This window comes from Aulonocara sp. 'chitande type north' Nkhata Bay, linkage group LG12 (assembly GCF_057382095.1).
Source record: "Aulonocara sp. 'chitande type north' Nkhata Bay isolate Kocher_YH1m ecotype deep benthic linkage group LG12, A_spYH_male_GT1.1, whole genome shotgun sequence".
NCBI classification, from domain to species: Eukaryota; Metazoa; Chordata; class Actinopteri; order Cichliformes; family Cichlidae; genus Aulonocara; species Aulonocara sp. 'chitande type north' Nkhata Bay.
The window spans coordinates 31,096,345-31,121,371 of NC_141355.1; the positions used below are offsets into that span (position 1 = coordinate 31,096,345).

General features: G+C 39.4%; 1 protein-coding gene across 1 annotated transcript in view; it reads left to right on the forward strand.

The window, feature by feature from the left end:
- The window catches only part of LOC147317771 (transmembrane protein 132C), a 285,996-nt gene that overhangs the window by 85,749 nt on the left and 175,220 nt on the right, over positions 1-25,027 (forward strand). Inside the window, exons 2-3 of the mRNA XM_086315084.1 lie at positions 16,107-16,525; positions 17,394-17,971. Coding sequence (XP_086171210.1) covers positions 16,107-16,525; positions 17,394-17,971 — 997 coding nt within the window. The remainder of the gene's footprint in view (positions 1-16,106; positions 16,526-17,393; positions 17,972-25,027) is intronic.

Consider the following 25,027-nt stretch of genomic DNA (forward strand, 5'->3'; position numbering starts at 1 on the left):
TAATTTGGAAACTCTACAGGTGAAAAAACCAAATCCGTTTTGTATTATTGTACAGCTTGTTTCAAGTAAACTAAAGTAGAGATGGACCGATCCGATATTACGTATCGGTATCGGTCCGATACTGACCTAAATTACTGGATCGGATATCGGCGAGAAATAAAAAATGTAATCCGATCCATTAAATATCAAAAAAGCACCTCACAAAACTTGCGACATGGCGTAACTCGTCTCATAACCGTAGCACGTCAGAGCAGTGTGGTCACGTGATACAGCGGCTGTGTGTATTTGTAGTCTCGCTACCAAACCAGCATTTCATCTCCGAGGAAGTTATCCCAGAGAGAAGTAAAGCAAGTGTGTAAGTTCCTCTCTGAATGTTTGTAAAGCATTCCCACGTTAAGCTTAACAACTGATATATGGAGCAAGTGCCTCTCTCTCTCTCTCTCTCTCCTGCCACTACTTCATGAAACTGCTTAATGATCAGCTGATCGGCTTTTCTGTCGCGACTCCGTCTCTCTTGTTTGTTTTTGGCCCACTTTGCACCAGAAAGAGGAAACCAGCGGCTGAACAACAGCAGCACGTTTAAGCTTGATAAGCTGTTGTTAGAATTCATTTAATATTACTTTCTACACCAGGATCTTTTTCTACGCAGCTGACGGCTGGTAACTGTGCAGGGGCGGATCTAGCAAAGTTTAGCCAAGGGGGCCGATAGGGCATTAACAGGGAAAAGGGGGCACAAAGACATACTTTTCTTTCTTATTCTCATTTAAAATGTCTAGCTTTTAATAAATAATTATCTGAATCTTACACCCAAAGTTTTAATCTGATGTAAAATGTATAGAAGTCCATTACTGTATATAGTAACTGTTAAGTCTAATATACCCTAGTAAGCTATAGTACTTTTTCCTTTGGGAAAGTACCATCTGTGCAGTCTGCAATTCTGTTGAAGAAAGATGTTGAATCTATTTAATTATTCTTGAAAAAATAATTTATTTCTGTGCATTTTTTTTTCACACTGCATCAAATTAAAGTTGATTACATCGATTAAGCATCACAAAGTGGAGGGTGGAGGGTGGTTCCCTATTTTTTATTTTTTTTTGCTGGTAGTTTGCAACCCTATTAGTTAGGCTGCTTAATATTTCTGCTAAGTACTCTTTAAAATACCAGAATAGGAAGGATGGAGCAGGTTTAAGTTTATTAGATTGATCAGTGTTGCTGAACTATGAAATATTTTGGGCGCAGTGTACTTTTTACACACAGGTATAACAGAATAGCTTTAGTGCTGTTGTTTATTTAAACTTGACTATGAACTTATACAAAATGCAGCAAGATATTAAAAAACAGTTTTATTGATTAAAAAACACACTATATCGGATTCATATCGGTATCGGCAGATATCCAAATTCATGATATCGGTATCGGTATCGGACATAAAAAAGTGGTATCGTGCCATCTCTAAACAAAAGAACCACCAAAATGAACAGTTCATTTATCTGCTCGTATGCTATCTCTGCCACCTGTCTTAGAAGCTCATTACAGTAGCTCAGACAACTTTAAACCACACCATATCCTTGAATAAGCCTGGGTTTCCCACTGTGGTTGAATAAACCATTTGCTTTAATTTTTTATATCTGCTACTACAGACAAATACTTGCCACTGTTCAATAAGAAATGCCCATCTGAAATGAAATTGGTTGTTCAAAGCACACTGATCCACTGTGTATTTGGGAATTACTGTTTTACTGCCTGTTATTGATAAGTGTTTTTCAGTTTTTCCTGAAGGAAAGATGGCAGTCCATCTTCCCACTTGGAGAACATGCACACATTAACTTTATTAGAAAAAAATACTGTTCACATAAGGAGTCCATAGGCCCAATAAACATCGACCCAATGTACAGTGTATTTCCTAGATAATATTTATAATTTATTAACAGACATAGCATCTGGTAGTTTCGATACCTTGTGTGTGGGAATGTAAGTCAGAATGAGTCTTGGATTTCCTACATGCCTTTCCTCAATTGCCGTTGGTGCTGCTGACTTCCTTTCTAAGAGGTCCTTTCTTTATTTTCCTCAATTTCTCTTTTTCAGTTGTAGGGTGACCATTTGAAATTGCTCGTCACACCTTCCCGCTTCTTATTCCACACACTCACATTTACAGTGTGAAAGACAGAATATCCCCCCCCCCCCCCCCCCACGCCACACACACACACCACCCATAGACCACCCCCAAATCAATCCACTGCCCACCTGCAACCAGCAGCCCCCACACCTTTCACACAAGCAGGCAAAAACCCACAAACATGCACAGAAAAATAAATTCTCTGGCATGACTGTCACAAAATTTACATTCACAATTCCCAAAGTCCTCTTCCCATCATCTTATCCATCCTTCACTGAATCTTTCATTCACTCAATCTCGCCCTGTTTCTCTTACTCCTCAAGGAGAGGCTGGCTGTACAGAGTGAAGGAAATTGATAAGGAAATTGGAGAAGGGTGACTGTGTAAGTATAGTGAGAGTGGAACATGCTTTATGAACATGGAAGAGAATGGTGGCTAAGTTGTATTTCAGTTCAACTTTGACCAGTCATCTACTGAGAACTGCAGATACCATGATAACCACAGCTTTCACAACAGTCAAATACACCCAAATACACCATGTAGACTTCACACAGTAGTATGTATAGTAGTACCTTATTAGTATTTGGAAAATAATATTCCCTGTTGTAAAACTAACAGAAAAAATGTAATAAGGCTTGGTTATGTTATGATGATTAACCCACATATGACAGAATCAGTCTTTCTCCTGCTATCTATCTCTTTTCTAACCTGAAGGCCATTTTATAGCCGCTGTTGTCTTCCTCCCTGGTAGTGCAAACTAAAGGTGACAATACAACTGCTGGACCTGTTTTGGTGTTATTTCAGCTTGTTATGCACCTCTCAATTTCTGGCTAAGGTGATGCAGTCTCATTGAAAGCACTGTTGTCCGTTTTTGCTGCTATTTCAATGTAACTAAACAAAGGCTCAGAGAATTTCAGATTGTACAAAGGGAGATGTTATGACAGCTTGAAAAGATGCAATTTTGTTTGTAGAAAACCTGGAAAAAAATCTCCACAATTTCTTTGCTTCTGATTTCGGCTACTTCTCCTCCTACACCAGAGCTGATGTGGAGGTTTTGTCTGAGTGGTGACACATACTTCATGGAAATATTGCAGAATATTGTTTGGCAAGTTCTCACCACTGACATAAATGCTATGATGACATCAGTGCATAAGACTTGACCAATGCAGTGACCATAAGTAGGCCATAAAACATTGTATTGGCTATTTCACAGCCATCTGATATCACGCCAAAGCTTAAAATGGACACGCATGCTGAAGTTTCAGTACCAGCAGGGGGAGATAATATATTTAAATCCAAGAAGTCGTTAGGGACCAAGGAACGTATGAAGTACATTCCAGGATTCTTAATCGCTAGAAACTAATAAATACAGTATATATATTTATATGTAAATGTGTTAGCAATGTCTGTTTAAATGCTTACCCGTGATTTTTTTTTAAATGTTGGCTTGATATAAAATATCTCCGTCTGTTGGTCCTGCAGTTTACTACAATGTCTGCATGCGTGTCCATTTCGCGCTCCAGAGAGGCAAAGTGTGAAATGGACAAGTTGGACCGACGTTTTGTCATGATACTGGATTGTTTACAGAAGTATCTGAGAAGTAGTCCCTGGAAAAAGCTTGGAAAAGGACAGATCCCTTCAAAAAAGTAAAGGCGATTGGTTGAACCTTCTGTTTATTTATGTAAACTAACTTTTTTTGTTACTGTGAATTGGCTGCATATCTTAAAGCCTGGCAAGATGAATTCTATTATAATCTTATACTATGGATCTTGTGAGAATGTCTATAAAAAGGGCTAATGACAAAGACAGAGGAACATGAAAACAAACTGAGGAGAGGAGAAAAGTGATGCTGGGAGGTATACAGGATTTAAAAAAAGTAAGCAAATAAAAAAGAAGCAGGCAGAAAGTGAAAGGGGGTTACTGGATCCAAGCAAGTTGGATGGAAGGGTAGGGAAAGGGATTAGTGGTGGTGGAAAGAGATAGTAGTCAGACCATACCTGGGGAAATGCGACTCCACTGATCCTATGACAGGGACATCAATCAACAGGTGGTGTGCATGGGTGTGTTTGAAAATTGTGGGGTAGACAAATTCAGCAAACACACCAACGGGCAAGGACAAACTGAAAGGTAACTTAATCACAATAAAAAAGAGGGTGGACTGAAGCAATAATTCAAGGCAGGAATATGACTCTATCCACGACCACCTTGTTCATGTAAAAAACAGTGTTTGGGGTAGCCTGCTACCTGTGGTAGGCTAATACTATGTGCAGATGTTGAGGGTGTGGGCACCTATGACCATCTTGAAGGAAAGATATCCAAACTGCAAAATACAAAAACATTTGATTGACCAACAACCCCACAATATTGTGTTTTAAAGGTGTTTGTTTCTATGGGTACACCTGCAAAAACAATCAGTACAACTACAAATGGACAAGTTAGGACAGCAGCCTGCACTTTTAAAAAAAAATGAATGACTTTCAAAGTTATCACAATAGTTTAATTGATTATCTTTCCATTTAAACATTTGCATATAGCAATATTATTTTTTAAAAATAATATTGTGTATGCTGGCTAGTCTTTTTGAGTGATCTGGGACATCCATCCATCTTTCCTTCCTTCCTTTTCCACTTTTCTGGGGCTGGGTTGTGGTGGCAGTAGTCTAAGCTGAGAAGTCCAGACCTTGCTCTCCCTGGGCATCTCCTCCAGCTTGTCTGGGGGAACACCAAGGCGTTCCCAGGCCAGCCAAGAGATAGAATCTCTCCAGCATGTCCTGGATGGGCCTCCTACCGGTGGGACATACCTGGAACACCTCACCCAAGAGGCATCCTTGTCAGATGTCCGAACCACCTCAACTGGCTCCTTTCGATGTAGAGGAGCAGGGTTAGGGGGCTCTACTCTGAGCCCCTCCTGGACGGCTGAACTCCTTTCCCTATCTCTAAGGGAGAAGCCAGCCACTCTTTGGAAAAAAAACTCGCTTTTGCTTCTTGTATCTGTGATCTCAATCTTTTGGTCACTACCTAAAGCTACCCAAAGGGGTGTAGATCAACCGGTAAACTGTGAGCTTCGCTTTAACCCTCAGCTCTCGCTTCACCACAACAGACCTGTACAGCACCCACATCACTGCAGCCGCAGCACCAATCCGTCTGTTGATCTCCTGCTCCATTCTCCCCTCACTTGTGAACAAGACTCCGAGATACTAAATCTCCTCCTCTTGGGGCAGTAACTCATCCCTGACCCAGAGTGGGCACTCCACCCTTTACCAGCTGAGGACCATCGCCACAAACTTGGAGGTGCTGATTCAAATCTGGTACCTGACAGGATAAATTGCATCTACACCTCATCATCTATCCCTCTCACCAATCCCTGTCTTCTGACTGTTTCTTTTGCTCTGCACAAATCTTATCCGTAGAAATGCAGAAATGCATTGCTAAGATACTCCAATAGTTGCCAGAAAGTGAAAGTCACACCTAATGCATAAGTTCTATAGACTTAATCCTGTTTGACATATTATCACTAAACACTTTGCAGGTCAAAAAGACTCTCAGGCCATAAGAAAAGGAAGTCCACTCCAATAACTAAACTTGTCACATTAGGATAAATTCCAGCTTTTAACATTACTTGGGTCTGGCATTGAGCACATTTAGACATAGTTTAAACCACTCAAAATGAGAACTTCAAAAACAGAAAAATCATCTGTTGTATAAGTGTGAGGCAACTGACCTGAAATAATATCTTGTTTTTCTGCAGGACAAGCGACAAGAGTTTCGATGCCTAAACAAAACAGTAACTAAAAACAAAAGCCCTTTAAATCTAGTTCTATACTTAAAGAAAAGTAAATTAAAGTGCATGCTAGTAAAGCACATCAGAGATGCAAAAACCCAAGGGCAATTTATTGAAGTTAACTGACGATCCAAATTCCCAACTAGTAAAAGTTTTATTAGATCCTTTGGCTTTGGAGGGGTCTTTCTACAGCTTTTTACAACTAATACTACAGCCCTGTTTTATAATATATGGTTTGTCTTCCAGATCCAGTTCAGATAGTCAGAATTTCCTTAGGGATTATTAAAGTATTCTGATTCTGATGACATCATCAGAGATTATTTCTTGGCCATTGTTTCTCCACAGCCACAGAAGACCTTTTACAACTTTTCACATGTCGATCAGTTGTGCCTATGACAATTACAGCTACATTAACCATTACAACCAATGGAGTTCCCCTAGAAGATTAAAAGTATCATTAATACTAGCGATAAGAGATCACGCAGGACAGTATAAGGAGGGACAGACAGCAAGAGAAAAAGAGATAGAGAGACCACCAAAATAAACTCTATGCTCATGATGAATGGGCTGCTCAGAAATAGAAAACTCATCCCTCTCTCATCCCCTCCATCCTCGTTCTCCCTGTTATCTCTTCTCCTTAACCACTCTTTCCTTCCTTTCTTCCATAACTCACACCATCTCTATTTATCTCGCTGTATGTGTCTGCAGCTCTTTCAGTCTCCGTATTTCTTTCCGTCTCACTCTCTCAGATAGTGTGCCATCTGTGTGATCAATGGAGTTCATTCTTTTCAAAAAATTCTACCATGATAGATTTTCTTTCCCGTGTTGTGTCTGCACTGAATGAAGCAAAAGCAACCTGATGTTTTGATGCTTTTATCAAACACTTAAATTTGGACATTTGGTGGATTTTAACAATTCCAAAATATGTAACTGCTTTATTAGAAATATTAACGTTTTAATAAAATCACAACTACTTTGCTAGCCATGCCTAAAAATTTATAACGTATACTTTTTTGTTTAAGTCTAGAACAAAAAGAGACAAAAGCACACACACGATAACAACAATGGTAAGACTGGCAAAGAGGAACAGAAGATTGAGACCATAGAGGGAACTTGACAGAATTAGTTGGCTGATGACTGTCACACATGAATGGAAATTGCAAGTAATGGTAATTGGGTAGCATGGTTTTCTCCTGTGGTCACAAGACAAGAATCCTATCAGCTTTTCAATAGTATTTTAATTTTGCCACCAGAGAATACAAAGTACTACATCTACTACTACATCATACATTGTAACCCTAAGAGTTGTTACAGGATAGAAAATTGAAGCAATTAAATCAGGGAATTGCAGCATTGACGGATTTCACAAGTGATGCTGGCTGCATCACAGAGTGTATATCACATTCTGTGAAAATACCATCTTACCAGCTAACACTGTATGCTGTTTTGTGAACAACAAACCGCAGATTGCTAGTGACCTGAAAGAACTACTTAATATAAAAAAGAAAGAAAAAGGGAGGAAAAAGCCTCAAGGTCTGGGGACAGAAAAGAACTGAAAAGGGTGTAGAATGACCTAAGGGTGAAACGGAGGAAATGCAAAAACTCCTACAGGTGGAGGCTGGAGGGCAAACTTTAGCAGAACAACATGAAGGGTATGTGGAGTGGAATTAATAAAATCATTGGGTTCAAGTGGACAGAGAGACGAGCACGGGCAGCCTGGAGAGAGCAAATGAGCTAAACAATATCTTCAGCAAGTTTAGTTCAAAGGCCTGTGCTGCCTCCTCCATCACACACACACTAAGTTCCACACAACCCCCCAATACCTTCCATTATTTACCTTTCTCTTTTGCTTACCCCCAAGAGATCTTACCCACGTGTGATAAACCACCTCCTACTTGACTTTGACTTCTAGTGAGGTTGCAAGACATCTGGAGAAACTACATCAGGACAAGGGGCTCTAAGGGCCTGTGCTAGCTGTCTGTCTGTGATTCACATTTGCATCCTGTCTGCAACCTGAAGCAGGAGAAGATACCAGTGTTTTGGAAAACGTCATGTTAGAAACTGAGACCTCAGCGGTACAGTCACACTCATGAGAGTCATAAGCTCACAAGCAGGAAAAACTGTGATTGGAGAACATGTAAAGGGGCGACCAACCAACCACCAAAGTGACTCTGATAGTTCAAGATGGCAATAAAACAGCAATAGACTCAGAATGCTATCAGCTTGCAGTCAAATTGGGTCAAATTGGCAGGCAAAAAAATCAGTGTAATCACCAGGTAAACACCGATCTTTCTTAGTCACAAAGAGGTTGCCATCCTAGTTTTGCTGTAGTGTTACTGAACCATTAACAACTATTGACCAGGTGCCATCACATGACATCTGATTAAGGTGCTGGAGAGACTAGTTTGAGTTATTTTGAAATTGCAGGTGAAAACATCTCCAGTTAACAAATAGACCAAATCTGTAAATGGATGACACATTAATCTACATGCTGCAGAGAGCATGCTCCTATTTTGGTAGTACCAGCTGCTTTGTGAAGATCAGGTGCATTTAACACCATTCAGCCAGCTACTGAGCGAGAACCTACAGGAAATGGCAGTAAACACATCCGCCATCTCGTGGATTACAGAGTACCTGACAGACAGGCCATAGTATGCGAGGCAGTCCTCTTTCTGACTTGGTGATGTGCTCCACAGGAAGATGTGCTGTCTATTTGTGTTCACCTTTTTACACCTCAGACTGAGATGTAAGAGGTACTGAAGCGGACATCCTTCAATGTGTACAGCAATGTTGGCAATTTTCTACCAGTCAGTTATGGGGTACATAGCGTTATTTAGAATCATTCTTGTAGAATAAGTCAATGAATTTGTAAATGTGTGTTTTGAGTGGTCAGTAAGTAGAAGCCAGTCCAGTCCATTCCATAGTAAATCAGGAACAACATTTTAAAACAATTTGACACATTCTGCTTTGGCAGTGAATGGCAACCCTGAATCACATCAGATACATAAAGATGGATTATGCATCTCAAAATGTTTTCATATTAAAGTTCTCCCTCCATTTTTATGTATAACAATTTACTTTAATATACACTCTAGCCTTTTACTAAGCTGTCTAAACATTCATCATTCATCCACACAGTAACCGGCACTTTTTTAAACAAGGCTGACAATGAAAGATAGTCTTTGTGTGCATGTATGCCTGTGTGTGTTTATGTGTGCACCTCTCTCTAATTAAATTTAAGAATCAGACTCAATATTTAACCAACACAATATCGGGCACTGCTGATAACATTGTCAAATCTTGGTATCTGTCCTTTTCACTCATACCCATCTGGCTTTTCTCTTGCTCTCTTTCTTTCTTTCTTTCTTTCTTTCTTTCTCGCTTTTCCTGCCCTACACGCTTCACTTTGTTTTGATTACTGGCTGAATTTGTGTCTTTGTACTTGGAAATAGAGCAGGATGGGCATTTTGAGAGGGGGAAGAAGGATCACAGATGGGCCTTGTCAAATCTCTGTACATCTGGCCTTCTCCCTGGCCAGTTTTCTACACAGAGAGACACAGAATGATCTATACTAATATTTCATGACCATTTTGTTAATCATGATCATGCATGTACAAAGATGAATAAGGGACAGGGATAGTTCTGAATGTCATATAAACACATACGCATAGTTAACCATGCATGCCCATGAATGAAACACGCACACTCGAGTGCTCATAAATACACACACACACAAAGACAAACTGTGCAGCAGGACACAGTGGGTATGGACTCCTGTTGTGGTTTATGGTTGCCAAATAATGATGGCAGGGAATCAGGATCATGCCAGGTTTAAAGGTAGCCAATAGCATGTCAGTATAAGGATGACAGAGGGCCAACTCTGACTTGTTGTATAGCGCCACCAATTGATGGTGTGTCTCTTTCCACTGAAAGCCCTTTTTATAGCAATGCATCTTTAAAAAATATATAGATTTCCTGTATTTTGGCATTTATTTAATTTGTAACTCGGGTTTATTAAATTGCCCCCAAAGCTGTGTTTTTTGGGGTGCAAGGCTGCTACCAATCACATTGCAATCAAACATTGATCAGTGCAACAGTGCAAATAGGACAATATTACATTAATATGCAAAGGAACTTTTTTTCCCCCAATTTGTTTCTCATATTTTGATGATGTTAATGACTCCATCCAAGGGTCAACTTTTGTCTGCATGAAAACGCTCTGCATGCACGTATGTTTATCAGCTGTCCAAGGTCCCTTTCCTAGATTGGGACATATGCTTCATAGAGTCCTGTGGACACACACACACACACACACACACACACACACACACACACACACACACACACACGACATACATGCAGCAATATGCACCTCAAAGGTACTCATAATGATAGAATAAGAATAAAGAAAAAGGAAACCTGGAGCTTACTAAGAAAATGTACTGATTATATGACCACATGACCTATCTGCCAGACATGATTATTTCGAGCTATATCAGAAAACCAACTGCAGGTACATTTCAAAGGAGCTTCTTTCCGCCAATGACTCTCAACCTCCAAGAATAATAGGTATCAAAATATGAAGTGCTTATCTCCATGCTGCAGCCATAAATCTGCATAATGTGGCATAATGTTGATCTCTAATACTACATGAAGTTTCATATCAAGTAATAAATATGACATCACCTTCATAGGTTATTTTTTATGGAATAAACCAAAGCACTGAAGATCAATGAAATAAGTATTTTTACATATTCTAAAAGCCTCTTACATTACACAGCCAACGACTCAAGACTGAATAGGTCAAATCTCCTGCATTGTTTGTAATATATTGAAGAAAAAGGTGTTGGGTAAGCAATAAAGTTCTATATTCGACAAAGTTTGCAGGGTTAGGGCAGTTTTCTGACTTTCTCCTTTCCATGTACGTTTGAAACAGTTCTGCCAGAAACCTCTGCTACTCTTCTGTACTCTCAAGAAATAAAGCATTTTACTGTACCTTTAGTGGTACTAAGGCGTATCTGTAGGTACGTACCATCTATGGTACTGCAAATGTACTCTCAACAAGAGTCTTAAGCCTAAAGAGACCCACCTTTAACCTCTGGTGATACCTAATGTATTGGTGCAAGATCTGACTTTTTTTTTTTGTTTTTGTTTTTTAAAAGGTAAAAAAAGAAACTGGGTACCCACTAATTTGTATGATATATTTAATTTTTATATTTTTGTATATTTAAGGACAGAATTTCTAGGTGAAGTCAAGTGGCAGAAGGCTTCCACTTGGGAATCTGCTTTTCACAGATGATGTGGTTCTGTTGGCTTCATCAGGTGGTGGCCTCCACCTTGCACTAGAGTGTTTTACAGCTGAGTGTGAAGCAGCAGGAAGGAGAATCAGCACCTCCAAGTCTGTGGCCATGGTCCTCAGCCTAAAACTTCAGGGTCAGGGATGAGTTATTGCCTCAAGTAGAAGAGATTAAGTATCTTGGGGCCTTATTCATGAGTGAGGGGATCATGGGAGTGGGACATCAACAGATGGATTGGTGCTGTGGCTGTGGTGACGCAGACACTGTACCAGTCCATCATAGATGTCAATCTTCTCACCTATGGTTAGTGACCGAAAGAAAGAGGTTATAAACTCATTTTCCCTAAAAAATGAGTTTTTTTGGAAGGGTGGTTGGTCTTTCCTTTAGAGAAAGGCCAACTGGGATAGATGTCCCAGTGGGAGGAGGCCCTGGGGCAGACACAGGGCATACTGAAGAGATTATATCTCTCAGTTGGCCTGTGAATGCATTGGCATCCCCCAGACAAGCTGGAGTAGGTGGCCGGGGAAAGGGAAGTCTGGGCTTCTCTGCTCATGTTGCTGCCCCCAAGACCCGGCAGCAGATAAGCAGAATAAAATAGATAGATATTTTAATTTTATGTTTTATTTTGTAAAATAAGCAAAGGAAAGTGGAGAAATTTGTGTTTGGCTGATTATTTTTATGTTGTAACAGTACCTCTTGGCAGTATACCATCAGACATTAGGTGCTTGGTGACAAGCACGCCACATTTGCCTGACTTGGTATTGTGCAAAATGAAGTTGCAGCATTATTTGGAGTGAGCCTTAGAATCATCTCCAAATTTAAGGGGATATACAGTGGGGCAAAAAAGTATTTAGTCAGCCACCGATTGTGCAAGTTCCCCCACTTAAAATGATGACAGAGGTCAGTAATTTGCACCAGAGGTACACTTCAACTGTGAGAGACAGAATGTGAAAAAAAAATCCATGAATTCAGATGGTAGGATTTGTAAAGAATTTATTCGTAAATCAGGGTGGAAAATAAGTATTTGGTCAATAACAAAAATACAACTCAATACTTTGTAACATAACCTTTGTTGGCAATAACAGAGCTCAAACGTTTACTATAGGTCTTTACCAGGTTTGCACACACAGTAGCTGGTATTTTGGCCCATTCCTCCATGCAGATCTTCTTGAGAGCAGTGATGTTTTGGGGCTGTCGCCGAGCAACACGGACTTCCAACTCCCGCCACAGATTTTCTATGGGGTTGAGGTCTGGAGACTGGCTAGGCCACTCCAGGACTTTCAAATGCTTCTTACGGAGCCACTCCTTTGTTGCCCGGGCGGTGTGTTTTGGATCATTGTCATGTTGGAAGACCCAGCCTCGTTTCATCTTCAAAGTTCTCACTGATGGAAGGAGGTTTTGGCTCAAAATCTCACGATACATGGCCCCATTCATTCTGTCCTTAACACGGATCAGTCGTCCTGTCCCCTTGGCAGAAAAACAGACCCATAGCATGATGTTTCCACCCCCATGCTTCACAGTAGGTATGGTGTTCTTGGGATGCAACTCAGTATTCTTCTTCCTCCAAACACGACGAGTTGAGTTTATACCAAAAAGTTTTACTTTGGTTTCATCTGACCACATGACATTCTCCCAATCCTCTGCTGTATCATCCATGTGCTCTCTGGCAAACTTCAGACGGGCTTGGACATGCACTGGCTTCAGCAGCGGAACACGTCTGGCACTGCGGGATTTGATTCCCTGGTGTTGTAGTGTGTTACTGATGGTGACCTTTGTTACTTTGGTCCCAGCTCTCTGCAGGTCATTCACCAGGTCCCCCCGTGTGGTTCTGGGATCTTTGCTCACCGTTCTCATGATCATTTTGACCCCACGGGATGAGATCTTGCGTGGAGCCCCAGATCGAGGGAGATTATCAGTGGTCTTGTATGTCTTCCATTTTCTGATGATTGCTCCCACAGTTGATTTTTTCACACCAAGCTGCTTGCCTATTGTAGATTCACTCTTCCCAGTCTGGTGCAGGTCTACAATACTTTTCCTGGTGTCCTTCGAAAGCTCTTTGGTCTTGGCCATGGCGGAGTTTGGAGTCTGACTGTTTGAGGCTGTGGACAGGTGTCTTTTATACAGATGATGAGTTCAAACAGGTGCCATTCATACAGGTAACGAGTGGGGGACAGAAAAGCTTCTTACAAAAGACGTTACAGGTCTGTGAGAGCCAGAGATTTTCCTTGTTTGAGGTGACCAAATACTTATTTTCCACCCTAATTTACGAATAAATTCTTTACAAATCCTACCATGTGAATTCATGGATTTTTTTTTCACATTCTGTCTCTCACAGTTGAAGTGTACCTCTGGTGCAAATTACTGACCTCTGTCATCATTTTAAGTGGGGGAACTTGCACAATCGGTGGCTGACTAAATACTTTTTTGCCCCACTGTAAACAGACTTTTCAGTAGTATAATATTCATTGCCAAGAAGCACTGTTACATCAACAAAATAATCAGTTTGCAGATTTTACTGCTTTGTTGCTTTACATTCCTTATGTTACTTTGCTAAGTTAATTTTATATATAATTATATCTATTTGTTTTTAATTTTATCCAGTCATCTACCTGACTTGCATATTAATAACAATTTCCAGTCTTACCCACTATTCAATCCACAATTAATTCCACATGCCTGAAGGGAGGAAACGCTGGAGGCACAGTGAGAAAACATGGCACCATCATCAGATGAAGAATAAAGAGAGTAACCAATAGAGGGTAGATTTTTAGGGACAGAACTTCAGTTTGAGATTGTACAGTAATACAAAGTCATAACCATTATGAATTTGAGAAAAAGTTATAGTTTTAGAATTATTTTTCTCTACAGATTTTAATTTGGTAGCAGCCATATTAAGCTTCACTCCAAAGCTTTAGTGATACAGAAAAGTATCCATCTGTTCTAAACTGACCTGATACAAGATTTTGTGGTGAAGTGTAATGTAAAGCATATTAGCATCTTCAATCAGTCAAATGCTTTGTCTGCTCATTTTTCCAGAAATGTTTCAGTTTTTGTCTTTATCATTTTTTTATTTTTCTCTTTTCTTGTGTTTAGTCATCTTCCTCTACTTCAGTCTTCTTCCCTTTATTCTATTGCTCTCTTACTGTTCTCTTTTCCCTCTGCTTGTCTCTCTCCCTTTAAATTGTTCCCTATGTGCCCACGCACCATAACCAAACCAGCCTGCTTATTCATGTTTCACTGAGGTATCACTTTATTTCTGTGCTATTATTTTTTCTGTGTAGTCGCCTCGGTATGACTTGCCCCAGACAGCGCTACGCTGTCCCACCCTCATTATATTTTCACACTTCGCTTCCCTAGGACACAAAATGCACACACATTTCCACACACACCAAATGCATTATGTGTGTCTTTTGTTTATGCCAGCTTGGGTTCAATGGAAATCCATCTGTGTGTGGGGTTTTTTTGTTTTTTTGTACGTGTGTATAGGGAAATGTAATAATTTATTCTTTTTTTTGGTGTTTTTACCATAGTAGGTTGCCTTGTAGGTTATTCATTCATGATAGTTTCCACAGTATGCTTATTGTTATCATCAGGACCTGCCATCACTACAAAAACACTGCACTATAGGCATAAAACTTTCGTAAGTAGGTTCAAATTTTTTTTTTTAATTATCTTTTAAAAATGGATAAACATTAGTATATATTGATAGCAAATCAAACGTAACTTTTATTTTACATATATTGCTAACCTGCCAAAGCTTAGCTTAAACAGACAATAAAACACACTGCTGTCACCCTACTCAATCCTGCTAAATCCGAATTGATGGAAAGAAGGAGGCACCTTTCTTAAAGTGTGCAATATCCACTTTACACCAGAAATAAATAATAAGAATCACAGAATATAGTGAAATTAAAATATTTTGAAATACCCTGTACAGTATAAGCAAAACTATTTTAACATTTGGTGAAAAAGTTCTTTTGTAGTAAGCAGCTGGTAAGCAGGTGTTTACCAAAATAAGTTTCCAGGGCATTACGTGCATACATCTGAATCTCTGGCAACATTTATGGTACTGTAACCGAAGACCAAAGCTAGCTTAAAAAAAGAACCATTCTCTTCCTTGACTTTACTAAGCTGTAACATAATGAAATATTTATGGTGGGGGCATTTAGCTTCACAATTAAACAGGTTACAGTAAGTGATCAATTCTGTGCTTCAGTGCATTCCCAACAGTGCTTTCATCAGAATTCCTTGCCCTCTTTGGAACTGAGATACTGCATCAAAACCACAGTAATCTGAGGCTACAAACTCCCAATGTTTATGAAATGTCTGGCAAATATGCTGGAAGATGGATAAAAATTGAATGTAAATATATGGAAATAAACTGCAAAGGAGCAATATGTCATTTTTGATATATGCCTGTGTAAGGCCTTTAGAATAGGGATGAAAAACAGCGATGCATTAATGTAACCTGTGATGCTCAGTCTAACACTAATATATAAAACTGTGAGCTAATGTGTTCGCACATATTTTGCCTTGTAAAGAAACTATAGAGAAATACAGTGTATTTTGATCTGTGTTGGTGGTTTTTAACACGTATGATTTATTTAGAAAAGCTAATTGATGTGTGCATATGTTTATATCAGTAAATGTAAAAATGAATAGATAACACAGCCCAGTCAGCCTTGCATTTAAATACTTGAATTTATGTTGGCAGATGATTAGCTGCTTTGGATTTCTGTAAAAACTGAGGCTGTAAACAGTAAACATTAGATATTTGTTTAATGAAAGGAGTGTTTTTATAATTCTAATGTTGTTAATTATTTTCTTTTCATTTTTCTTGTCTCCATCCTTTTTCTCTTATGCTTTTTTCTCCTTATTTCTCATTTTCCTCATTTATCACCCATCTCTCATCAGTGTCTGACAGCCCCTCAGTAGCAGCAGGCGGTGGACCAGGCGGAGGGCCGGACATCTCCCAGTCCCACTTCTCCTCCTCTCTTCCCACCTACCTCCCTGTCCAATGCCAACTAAGTGGTGCTGATTCCGCCTTCTTCCTGCGAGAAGCCAATCAGGAGGTTATGCGAAATGGCAGCCTATCATCACGGACTGAGCCATTCTTTCTCCACCAGCTAGAACCAGGCATTTCTGCCCCACACTCTCTGCCAAGTGTAAACTGCAGTTATGGAAATCTGAGCACTGAGCAGCCAATCCCTGTGGAATTGCTTCAAGGTCCACCACCACACCTGCTCCTTTCAACAAACCGTGTGACGTTGAACTGGAAGGTCAAAGGTCAGGTAGTTGTGCCTAAAGTGGGATCAACAAGGCCCTGGATACAGGTATTGTATTGTTTTATATTGTTTATATGTTTTTTCAAACATATACTGACTTAACTTTGAGGCTTCACATACAATACACTTACCCATTCAAGAATCAAGAAGCACTAGTTACATCATTTGGTAATTTATTTACCTGTATGTGCTTGCATTCAGCTTTATTTAATACTTAAAAATTGATTCAATTTATTATTCAATGAAAACAATGTAAATGCACCTGCTCTTAGAGACATGTTTTTTTTTTATCCTGTTAAACTTGCTTCAAATTTTTTGGCCACTAGGGGTGGTAGGGAGTAAAGTTGAACTAGAAAGCATCTCAGCAAACACATGTTTGCATATTTGGGAGAAAGGAAGGATATTAGTATTTATCATATTTATATCCATCTGATTGGAGAAGCTCCCATATTCAATTTCTGTCCTCTCTGTTATGGTTTCCTCAAATTCTGAAAGGAAACAGTACAGTTCTGTAGCAGCTAAATACTCCATTATGTTCATAGGCTAGTTGCCCATTTTTTGTGCCATACAGCAGGGAAATGTAAGAGCAGTGAGAGTAAGCCAAAACAATAAAGCTGTGGTTCAGAAAATTAAACCAATGAGCTAAGAGGCTGCAGAGTCAGGTGATAATTCTTTATCACTTTATCACCAGGAGAAATACCCTTTACACACAGTAATTTGGTCCAGTGCTTATACAACATAAAAACATTAAGTTGCCCAGCTTTAATGAATAGACGAATATCTGAGATCTGTGAATGACAGGGAAGAAAATGGTTTTATAAAACAGAGAGACAGATAACTTATAGTCTTTGATTGCGTCTTACTAGCTGTCCAGATTTTTCCATTATGACATTATAGGCTTTTGTTTCTTCTTCAGGTATTATTTTACCTGGTAGGGCGGCGTTGGGATGAGCCTGAACCACCTCCATCATCCCTCCTCCCATGCATCAGGGCCTTGGCCATCCGTGACACTAGTGAAGCAGCACCCTCGGCAGGCTGCCGACTCATGGGACCATCTGGTATCTGTGTTGTCCGTCTGGAGATTCCCCCAGCTTGGTTTACACCACCACAAGTGAGAAAGAGACCTCCTGAAGTGGCGCTACCATCAGTGGATGTGTATTACTCAATTATACCAGTGGAAGGTGCTGGTGAAGAGTGTCCCTCCACTGTTAATGAGCCATGGAAAGCTCCAAGTGCAAACCCTGGGCCACATGGTGGTCTGGCTATGGGCCTTGGGGGGCAGTGGAGCACCCTAGTGGATGAAGGTCTTCAAGACATGCTGAAAGTTGGTTCTGTTGCAATGAGCATGGGCCCTGTTTCTGCCAAAGGAGAAAGACTACAATTAGATGACAATGTGGAAGTTTTGGAGCCTCCCAGTCCTGTTCGGCTTGGCAGAACAGTGGCTTTTGCCATCTACATGAAGACAACTTCAAATACGGAACAGTTTACATTGAGGTGGGAATGCATACACTTTCACTTTATCGTCTGGCTTCGTTTTTATTTGTCATTCTGATATGCATTTCAGTTTCACTCTGGTTCTTTTTCTGTCATCTTCACTTATTTCTTTCCTTCCCATCCGCTCTCTCTCTTCTTTCAACACCGCCGCCTCCCGAGGTTGATGGCTGTCACCTTTGTGTACTCAGCCTCTTTCAGGAGCCAGCAATGCAAATAACAACTTCATGAATATTCATGTGTGAGCCAAGGAGGAAAGAAAACACTGAAAATGAAAAGCAGGAAAGGGAAAGGGTAACACTGAGGGACTTAAGGTTGGGAAGAGAGACAAGTATAATAAAAGGTAAAAAAAAAGTCATGCAAGGTCAGCTACATTACGTTTGTTCTGACATAAGCAGCAGGATGTTTTCAGGTGGCTGTTTGTAGGGGGAATAAAATCTTTTCTGCTGACATAACGTTTATAACCCCTGATCTTGAGCTATTATGGAGATCTGCATTCAGTCTCTGCCTCATCATTTCACTGTCTTTAGGGATTTCAGGCTGACAAATGATAGATGTGCAAATTTATCATTCTATTTAATGTACATCCCAACACACATTGATGTGGCTTGCTGTAGTATTACCATAAAATTGTACTCCTACGAGGGTTAAAACAATTCAGGATATTTTGGGGAGCTTTGTGAACCATGTTATGACTCCCTTTGTCACATTAGGCCTGGCTTACTGTGTTTTAACATTTTCAAAGGATTTCATTTGATTTAGCTAGTGAAGGCTGGACAGCAAAAAGTACTTGGAACAGCTTTAGCTGATGCACATTTCCAAACGATGTGTTGCCTCAAGATATTTTCTGGTAAGTAAGGTGTCTTGAGCTGTTTCCACTCATGTATCAGGAGAATATCAGGATAGTCAAACATTTGTAGTTGTGTTTTCTCACATGTAACACATAGCAAGAGATAGTCAGCCTCAGAATCCAACAACTGGAAACAATCGGTTTGCTTTAGACAGGGCTGCTGCCTGAGTAGAGCTTTCAGGAGGCAACATGTGTGACATCCATTTACTCGTTGCAAATTCACTGGACAATTATCTGCTGTACTTTCACATGGTGCAATAATGTCTGCACGGCGTGGTTTGCACATTTGCATTTGTATGCAAAAATCCTCAGTTCAAAATCAGAACAAGACATAAACGTGCCCTCAGTGGGTCATAAGGTATCGTACTCTTAGTGTTAGTCCCAAGCTTCCAAAAAAGAATCTGTGTTAAATCAAAAATGTGGTTCCAGCTGCAGTGGAGAGTCTTGGGAGACGAGTGAACAGCCAGAAGAACCTTTATTCTTACATGTGTGCAGTTGGACATAACTCGGGCTTGGGAACTGCCATGTTTAAGACAGCCAGACTAACTGATTATATATATATATACTTCCAGCAGGTGATCTAACTTGATGCCTAATTCCTTTTTTTTTTGTACTGCACATTTGGACCATTTATGTTAAGTAAACTGATTTATGTAATCAAGGGACATATTTACTACCACAGACATTCAAAATTGAGATTGATATTAAGCAAGTCAAAATCCTTTTACCATCAATTTACACTTAATGTGATAGTTCCTCTTTAACCGCCACCAAAGTTTATTGTTGTTTACTTACGCTATTAAGAGATATTTTGGAATGGTTGGCATACACAATTGAGTAATTTGCACCACATGAACAGTTGCAACAAGGCTAGCAGGGGAGTCGGTAAAACACTGGTTATACACATTCAGAGTCACCATAAGGAGGCAGGACACAGAGTTGTGTTACTGGGGTTTTATGCATTAACTAAGGGACATAAAAGCCCTGCCTAGTTGGCTCAACAATAACAGCTTGCAAAGCTGGTAATGACAGAACTGTTTATGAAACACTTTACTGTTACCGTCTGATTCTAGTCAAAATGAATGGTCAGCCCCCAAATATTATTTATTTTAACTAAATTAACTGGCAGTTGGTATTGGCAGTTTGGTGTCATGAAATGGCATCCCAAATCATTGTGCACCTTATTGTTATGCATTATCCATGCCATCAATATCCTAACCCTGAGATGCATGCTAACCCTAACCTTTTCACATGTCATTTGACAGCATCAAATGACACCAGATAAAGGTTATGGCTAAGGTAAAGACCAGGGTTAGGACCGATAGTTGAAGAGAGAGATAGAAAATCAGTGAAAAATGCATTAAGATCCATCCATCCATCCATTCGCTTCCGCTTATCCTTTTCAGGGTTGTGGGGGGCGCTGGAGCCTATCCCAGCTGTCATAGGGCGAGAGGTGGGGTACACCCTGGACAGGTCGCCAGTCTGTCGCAGGGCCAACACACAGGGACAGACAACCATTCACACTCACATTCACTCGCACATTCGGATTGGATTATCCAATTAACCTATCCCCACATTAAGATGACAAGTGAAATATAGTCGCATGCTAATCATATGCATTGTTAGTTTAACTAAGCATTTTAAAAATACAAAAATACAGTTTCTGAGGTTATTTTATGATGAAAAGATGTTATAGATCAGTGTTCTTATATCTTCAAACAAATCAATACATTTAGAATTAATAGATTAAAAATACATAACCACCTGCACCAGTTTGTGGAAGCTATCCTGTTGCTTTTTGAATAAAGCTTTCTGCCCAATTGTGTTTTATGTATGTGACTAAAGACTGGCCACTTACGTAGTGCATCAAATGCAAAGTAGACAAGAACTCGTAGGTTTACTTGCTCGATTTACATTGACAGGTAAACAGAGAAGTGACAGCCTACACTCACCACAGATGAACAGCAGTCAGAGTTGTTTCACTTACATTTAGATTATGCACTTGAATTTGATGTGAGAAAACAGAATTCAGTTGACTACAGTCTGCAATCTAGTGGTGAGATTTTACACACTCTACCTTTAACACTATAATCTAAGTCAGTTTGACACATGTTCCTTACAGATACAACTATATCTAAAGTTGTGCATTTCTTTGCACAGCAAATGTGAAGTTGATCTTAGGACACAGAAGGAAACAAGAGGCGGCCAGAGTGCAATGCCACTTGTCTTGCTACCTGCTGACAAACACACACAGACACAGAGGGAAATAAATATTCCACCAACATCCAGTGTTATTTCTCTCTGCCATGAATACACGCATACATCATATGAACATTCATGCATACTGATGATGTTTGTTTTATGTGTGCATTAAGTGTGTATTGAAGCACACACCCAAACACAAAAAACACAAACTTACCTGTTGAAGTGATGAGATGTGATGTTTTGGTTCCCCCTACAGACACTTTATCTCTGCCTTCATCGTGGAACACCATTGTTGTGTGTATGTTTATGCATTGTCTTGTGGGTATGCAGTTGTGCCTGGTACTGCTATGGAAAGAAAGTGTATGGAATAAAAATCATCCTTTCCTTTTTTCCTTTCCTGTTATTTATTGTGGCTATCTCGAATTATGCTTTGTTTCTGCTTCCGTTCAGTGTTTTTTCTCTCCTAGGTTTGTCCACTCATTTTTCCACGTTTGAAAAACGTCCAACTTCTATTTTACATATTGCACTTATCTCCTATCTTTATGTCTCAGTTGAGAAATGTGCCTGTTTATATGTGTGTGTGTGTGTCCTACTTGCAAGTCTTGCCCTTTGCCCAAGCAAACAGTTCAATGGATAATCTCCCATGTTAGACGCAGAGTCAGACATGTAATAAGGCTTAAGTGGATTTCATTCCTGTGCGTGAGCGTTAGCGGGTGTGTGAGTATGTATGTGTACGACACATAATAAGCCTTAAGTGTGCTGCATTACGCTGAGGTGATGTGATTATGATAAACTGCTGAAGAGATGGAGGGACACGGAGAGAAAAGGAGTGAGAGAGACATACAAGAGTGAGAAATATTAGAAAATGGAAGAAATGAAAAAGAAAATTATTAGAAAAGTCTTAAGAGAAATGGGTAAGAAGGTAAAGCATTTCACTTGCCTTTCTTCTTCGTACTTCTGAAAAATTAACTAAGAATACGATGGAAGGCCCAGTGACAAGAGGCAGCATGTGTTAACTAAATTGGACTGGGCATCCTTCCTGTATCAACTGGCCTTGAGCTTGTAGTCTCACATAACCATACATGATTCTGTCAGTTTGGGAAGAAACTACATGTCTACAGACAATGAGCTCAAACTGTCTAAAAGTGTGGTACTGATTAAGTTACACTGCCAAGTTTTCCTCCTCCAGTTCTTTTTTCCAGTCATAGCTTTTACTCTGGTCATTTTAAATGTTTCATTTTTCTACTACTTTGACTACATTTAAACAAAGTTAAAGGTTTCACCAGATACATCTCTGTTATCACTCAACTTCTCTTTGAACATCCAATGTGGTTTTAAAATAGATAGCTCTCGGTGTGTAATGTTGTTACTACCATGCTGCTTTGAGTTCGTTAATATCCTTTTATGGACTAAGAAGAAAATTAGAAGTAAAAATCTATCCATCCATCCATTTTCTTCCACTTATCCAATTCAGGTTCACCAGGGGGCTGGAACCCAGTTGGCTCTTGCTCATATTTTAAACATAACTAGCAGCCACTTTCTCATCATTCAATTTTCAAGTAGTCAGTTTTTTTTAATATTAGTTTTTTTTTCAAAATATAAAAAATACTGTTGTGTAGAAACAGACATTTGACAAATGTTTTTCTCAAACTCCCCTTCACAGAGCAACTGTCTGCTCATTAACCATGTGACTGAGTGAAACGAAACATCATCAATTAACAGAACAGACATGCTAGATGAATTTCTAATTAGTTTTTGACACGCGCAAGCTTGGGCTTTTATAAACAATCAAAGAACTCTGTGATAATGGGTCAAGCATAAATTGACTCTTGGACTCTTTGTGCCTTAGCCTGTATTTCTGAAAGGCAAAGAGGAGAACATGGGGAGGAGAAAACACCTGAAAAAAGAAGCCAGTCTTTTTTTGTGCTCATTGTGTTATTCTTTTTACAAATTTGAGATGGGTTGTTTGTCATAAGTTTTTTTTCTCTATCTTGTTATGTCACTATTTTTCACTTCCATCTTATTAGCTGCACATTCATTTAGGTAACTCATCTTCAATGCTGTGCTCGCTGACGGGTTTCATTTCTTTACTCTGGGCTTTTTACCTCTTTCTTCCAGCATGCTTTTTGTTAAATGGCACATCCTTAAAATGACACAATGAGGAGACTAAGGTCATATGTATCAGATCAGAAAAAAGAGAGTGTTATGTAGACAGCAGAGGTGAACATTGTCTGTTTTTGATCACGCAATCTGTGCTATGGTGTTTCTAGGTGTTTTTCCAGTGTCTACTGGTCTTCAAGTGTGTTTCAAGTTGGTCTTTTGTTTTCATTTCCTTTACTACATCAGTGTCTTCAGTTAAAGTGGCTGTTACTTACTTAGACTTCCAGTCTATTTTCTTCCCATGAGTGAGAAGGACTTATCCAAATGTCTGTAAAAAATTATTTCTGTAAACAGCACTGTAAAAAGTTTGGATAATGGTTGGCCTTGTATGCTATGTTTTTTCAAGGGTAGTCCCATGTTACAAACCTATTTTCCCCAGTTTCTGTGACGCCAAGTTCCATCCTCCTCTGTGCCAGCACCAGAACACATTGTTCTATGTTCTTTGTTAGAGGTTGCTCAACTTTAAAATATAATTATAGGTTGTGATAAAAGCTTGCACATTCTATCTGGCCATTTCCTCGGGATGGATGCTCTTTCACAGCCTTGTTTCTGCTGTTTCTTTTGCCTTGTGCATAAAGGCAATTAGAGTTATTGGACAAACTCTTGAACCAACCCAGAGTATATTTTGTTAATCTAAGCTATTGTTGCAGTCTCTACGATATGGTTTGCACCCTTAAGTAACAAATGATACAAATCAAGAACTTACTTTTTAATTGATTAAATCTGAGATCAGCAGAACAGAAAATTGCTCAAATAAAAAATAAAATCAAACCAGGCAAATTAGTTAGAATCTCTTAGCTCACTAATCAGTGACAGCATTGCCTGTAACTTCAAAAGGCGGAAAATCAGGGCAAAACTTGATGATGAATTCATGTTCGGCGCAGCTCCAATTCAGTCAGCATTCAACGAAAAGTATTTAATATCGTCTAAATCTGTAGAAACCCTTGTCATAGCATTTTGATGCTTTGAATCAATGATTAGTTGAGCATTTCAGCATTTTTCATCAGTGGGAATGTTGACAGGCTGAGGGTCAAAGTGATTAGTATCTCCCTCATTAAAAAGCTGTCATCTTGAACTGTGCTATCGTTGTTTGGTTAGCTAATTAGTGAGATGATTACTGATGAGGGGATAAATGCCTTGTGTGCGCGCGCGTGTGTGAAATGTAGATAGACAGCGATAGATTACTGAAAGGGAAAGAAGTTTTCTTTCTGCTTCTGTTGTCTGTATATTGTTTATTTTATCTTAATCCATAGACCAATTCAAAGGTGTGCTTTTCTGGAAATTGGAAAGGAAGTATCCTGACTACTTTTACTTAAAAGTGAAAAAGGTAACAATGAAAGTCTGATCTAGAAACATTTCAGTTTTTTTCACACTGTTAGCCACACTTTGGTCTTATTTTGAAAGTTCAACCAGCTTGAAATTAATTTAGTTGCTTCTCACAAAACAATCCTAGTCCTGTGGTTGGACGTACTCCAGCTCCACTGTCTTGTGCAACAGCTGCGAATCAAGCAAGCATTCACTTGGTTTAATTGTTCAGGTGAAGAAATGTTCAAGTAAGCGATCTGGAACTCAGTATGGACGATGGGGTTTTTTCAAGTCGTAATTATAATCCAGAATACAATGTGTAAAATGTACACATTTTTTAAACCTGTAGTATGCTCACCAATTACAGCAGTGCTGAAACTGACACTTAAAGCTGCAACATCAACCCACACATCCTAAACAAATGTCAGGTTTAAGCAGCTTTCAAGAAAAACAAAATCCTTTTTTCAATGACTCAAAATATCTTATAATGGCTGCAAATCTGATTTTAAGAAGATAAATGTTCTCTTCCTTTGTGCTAA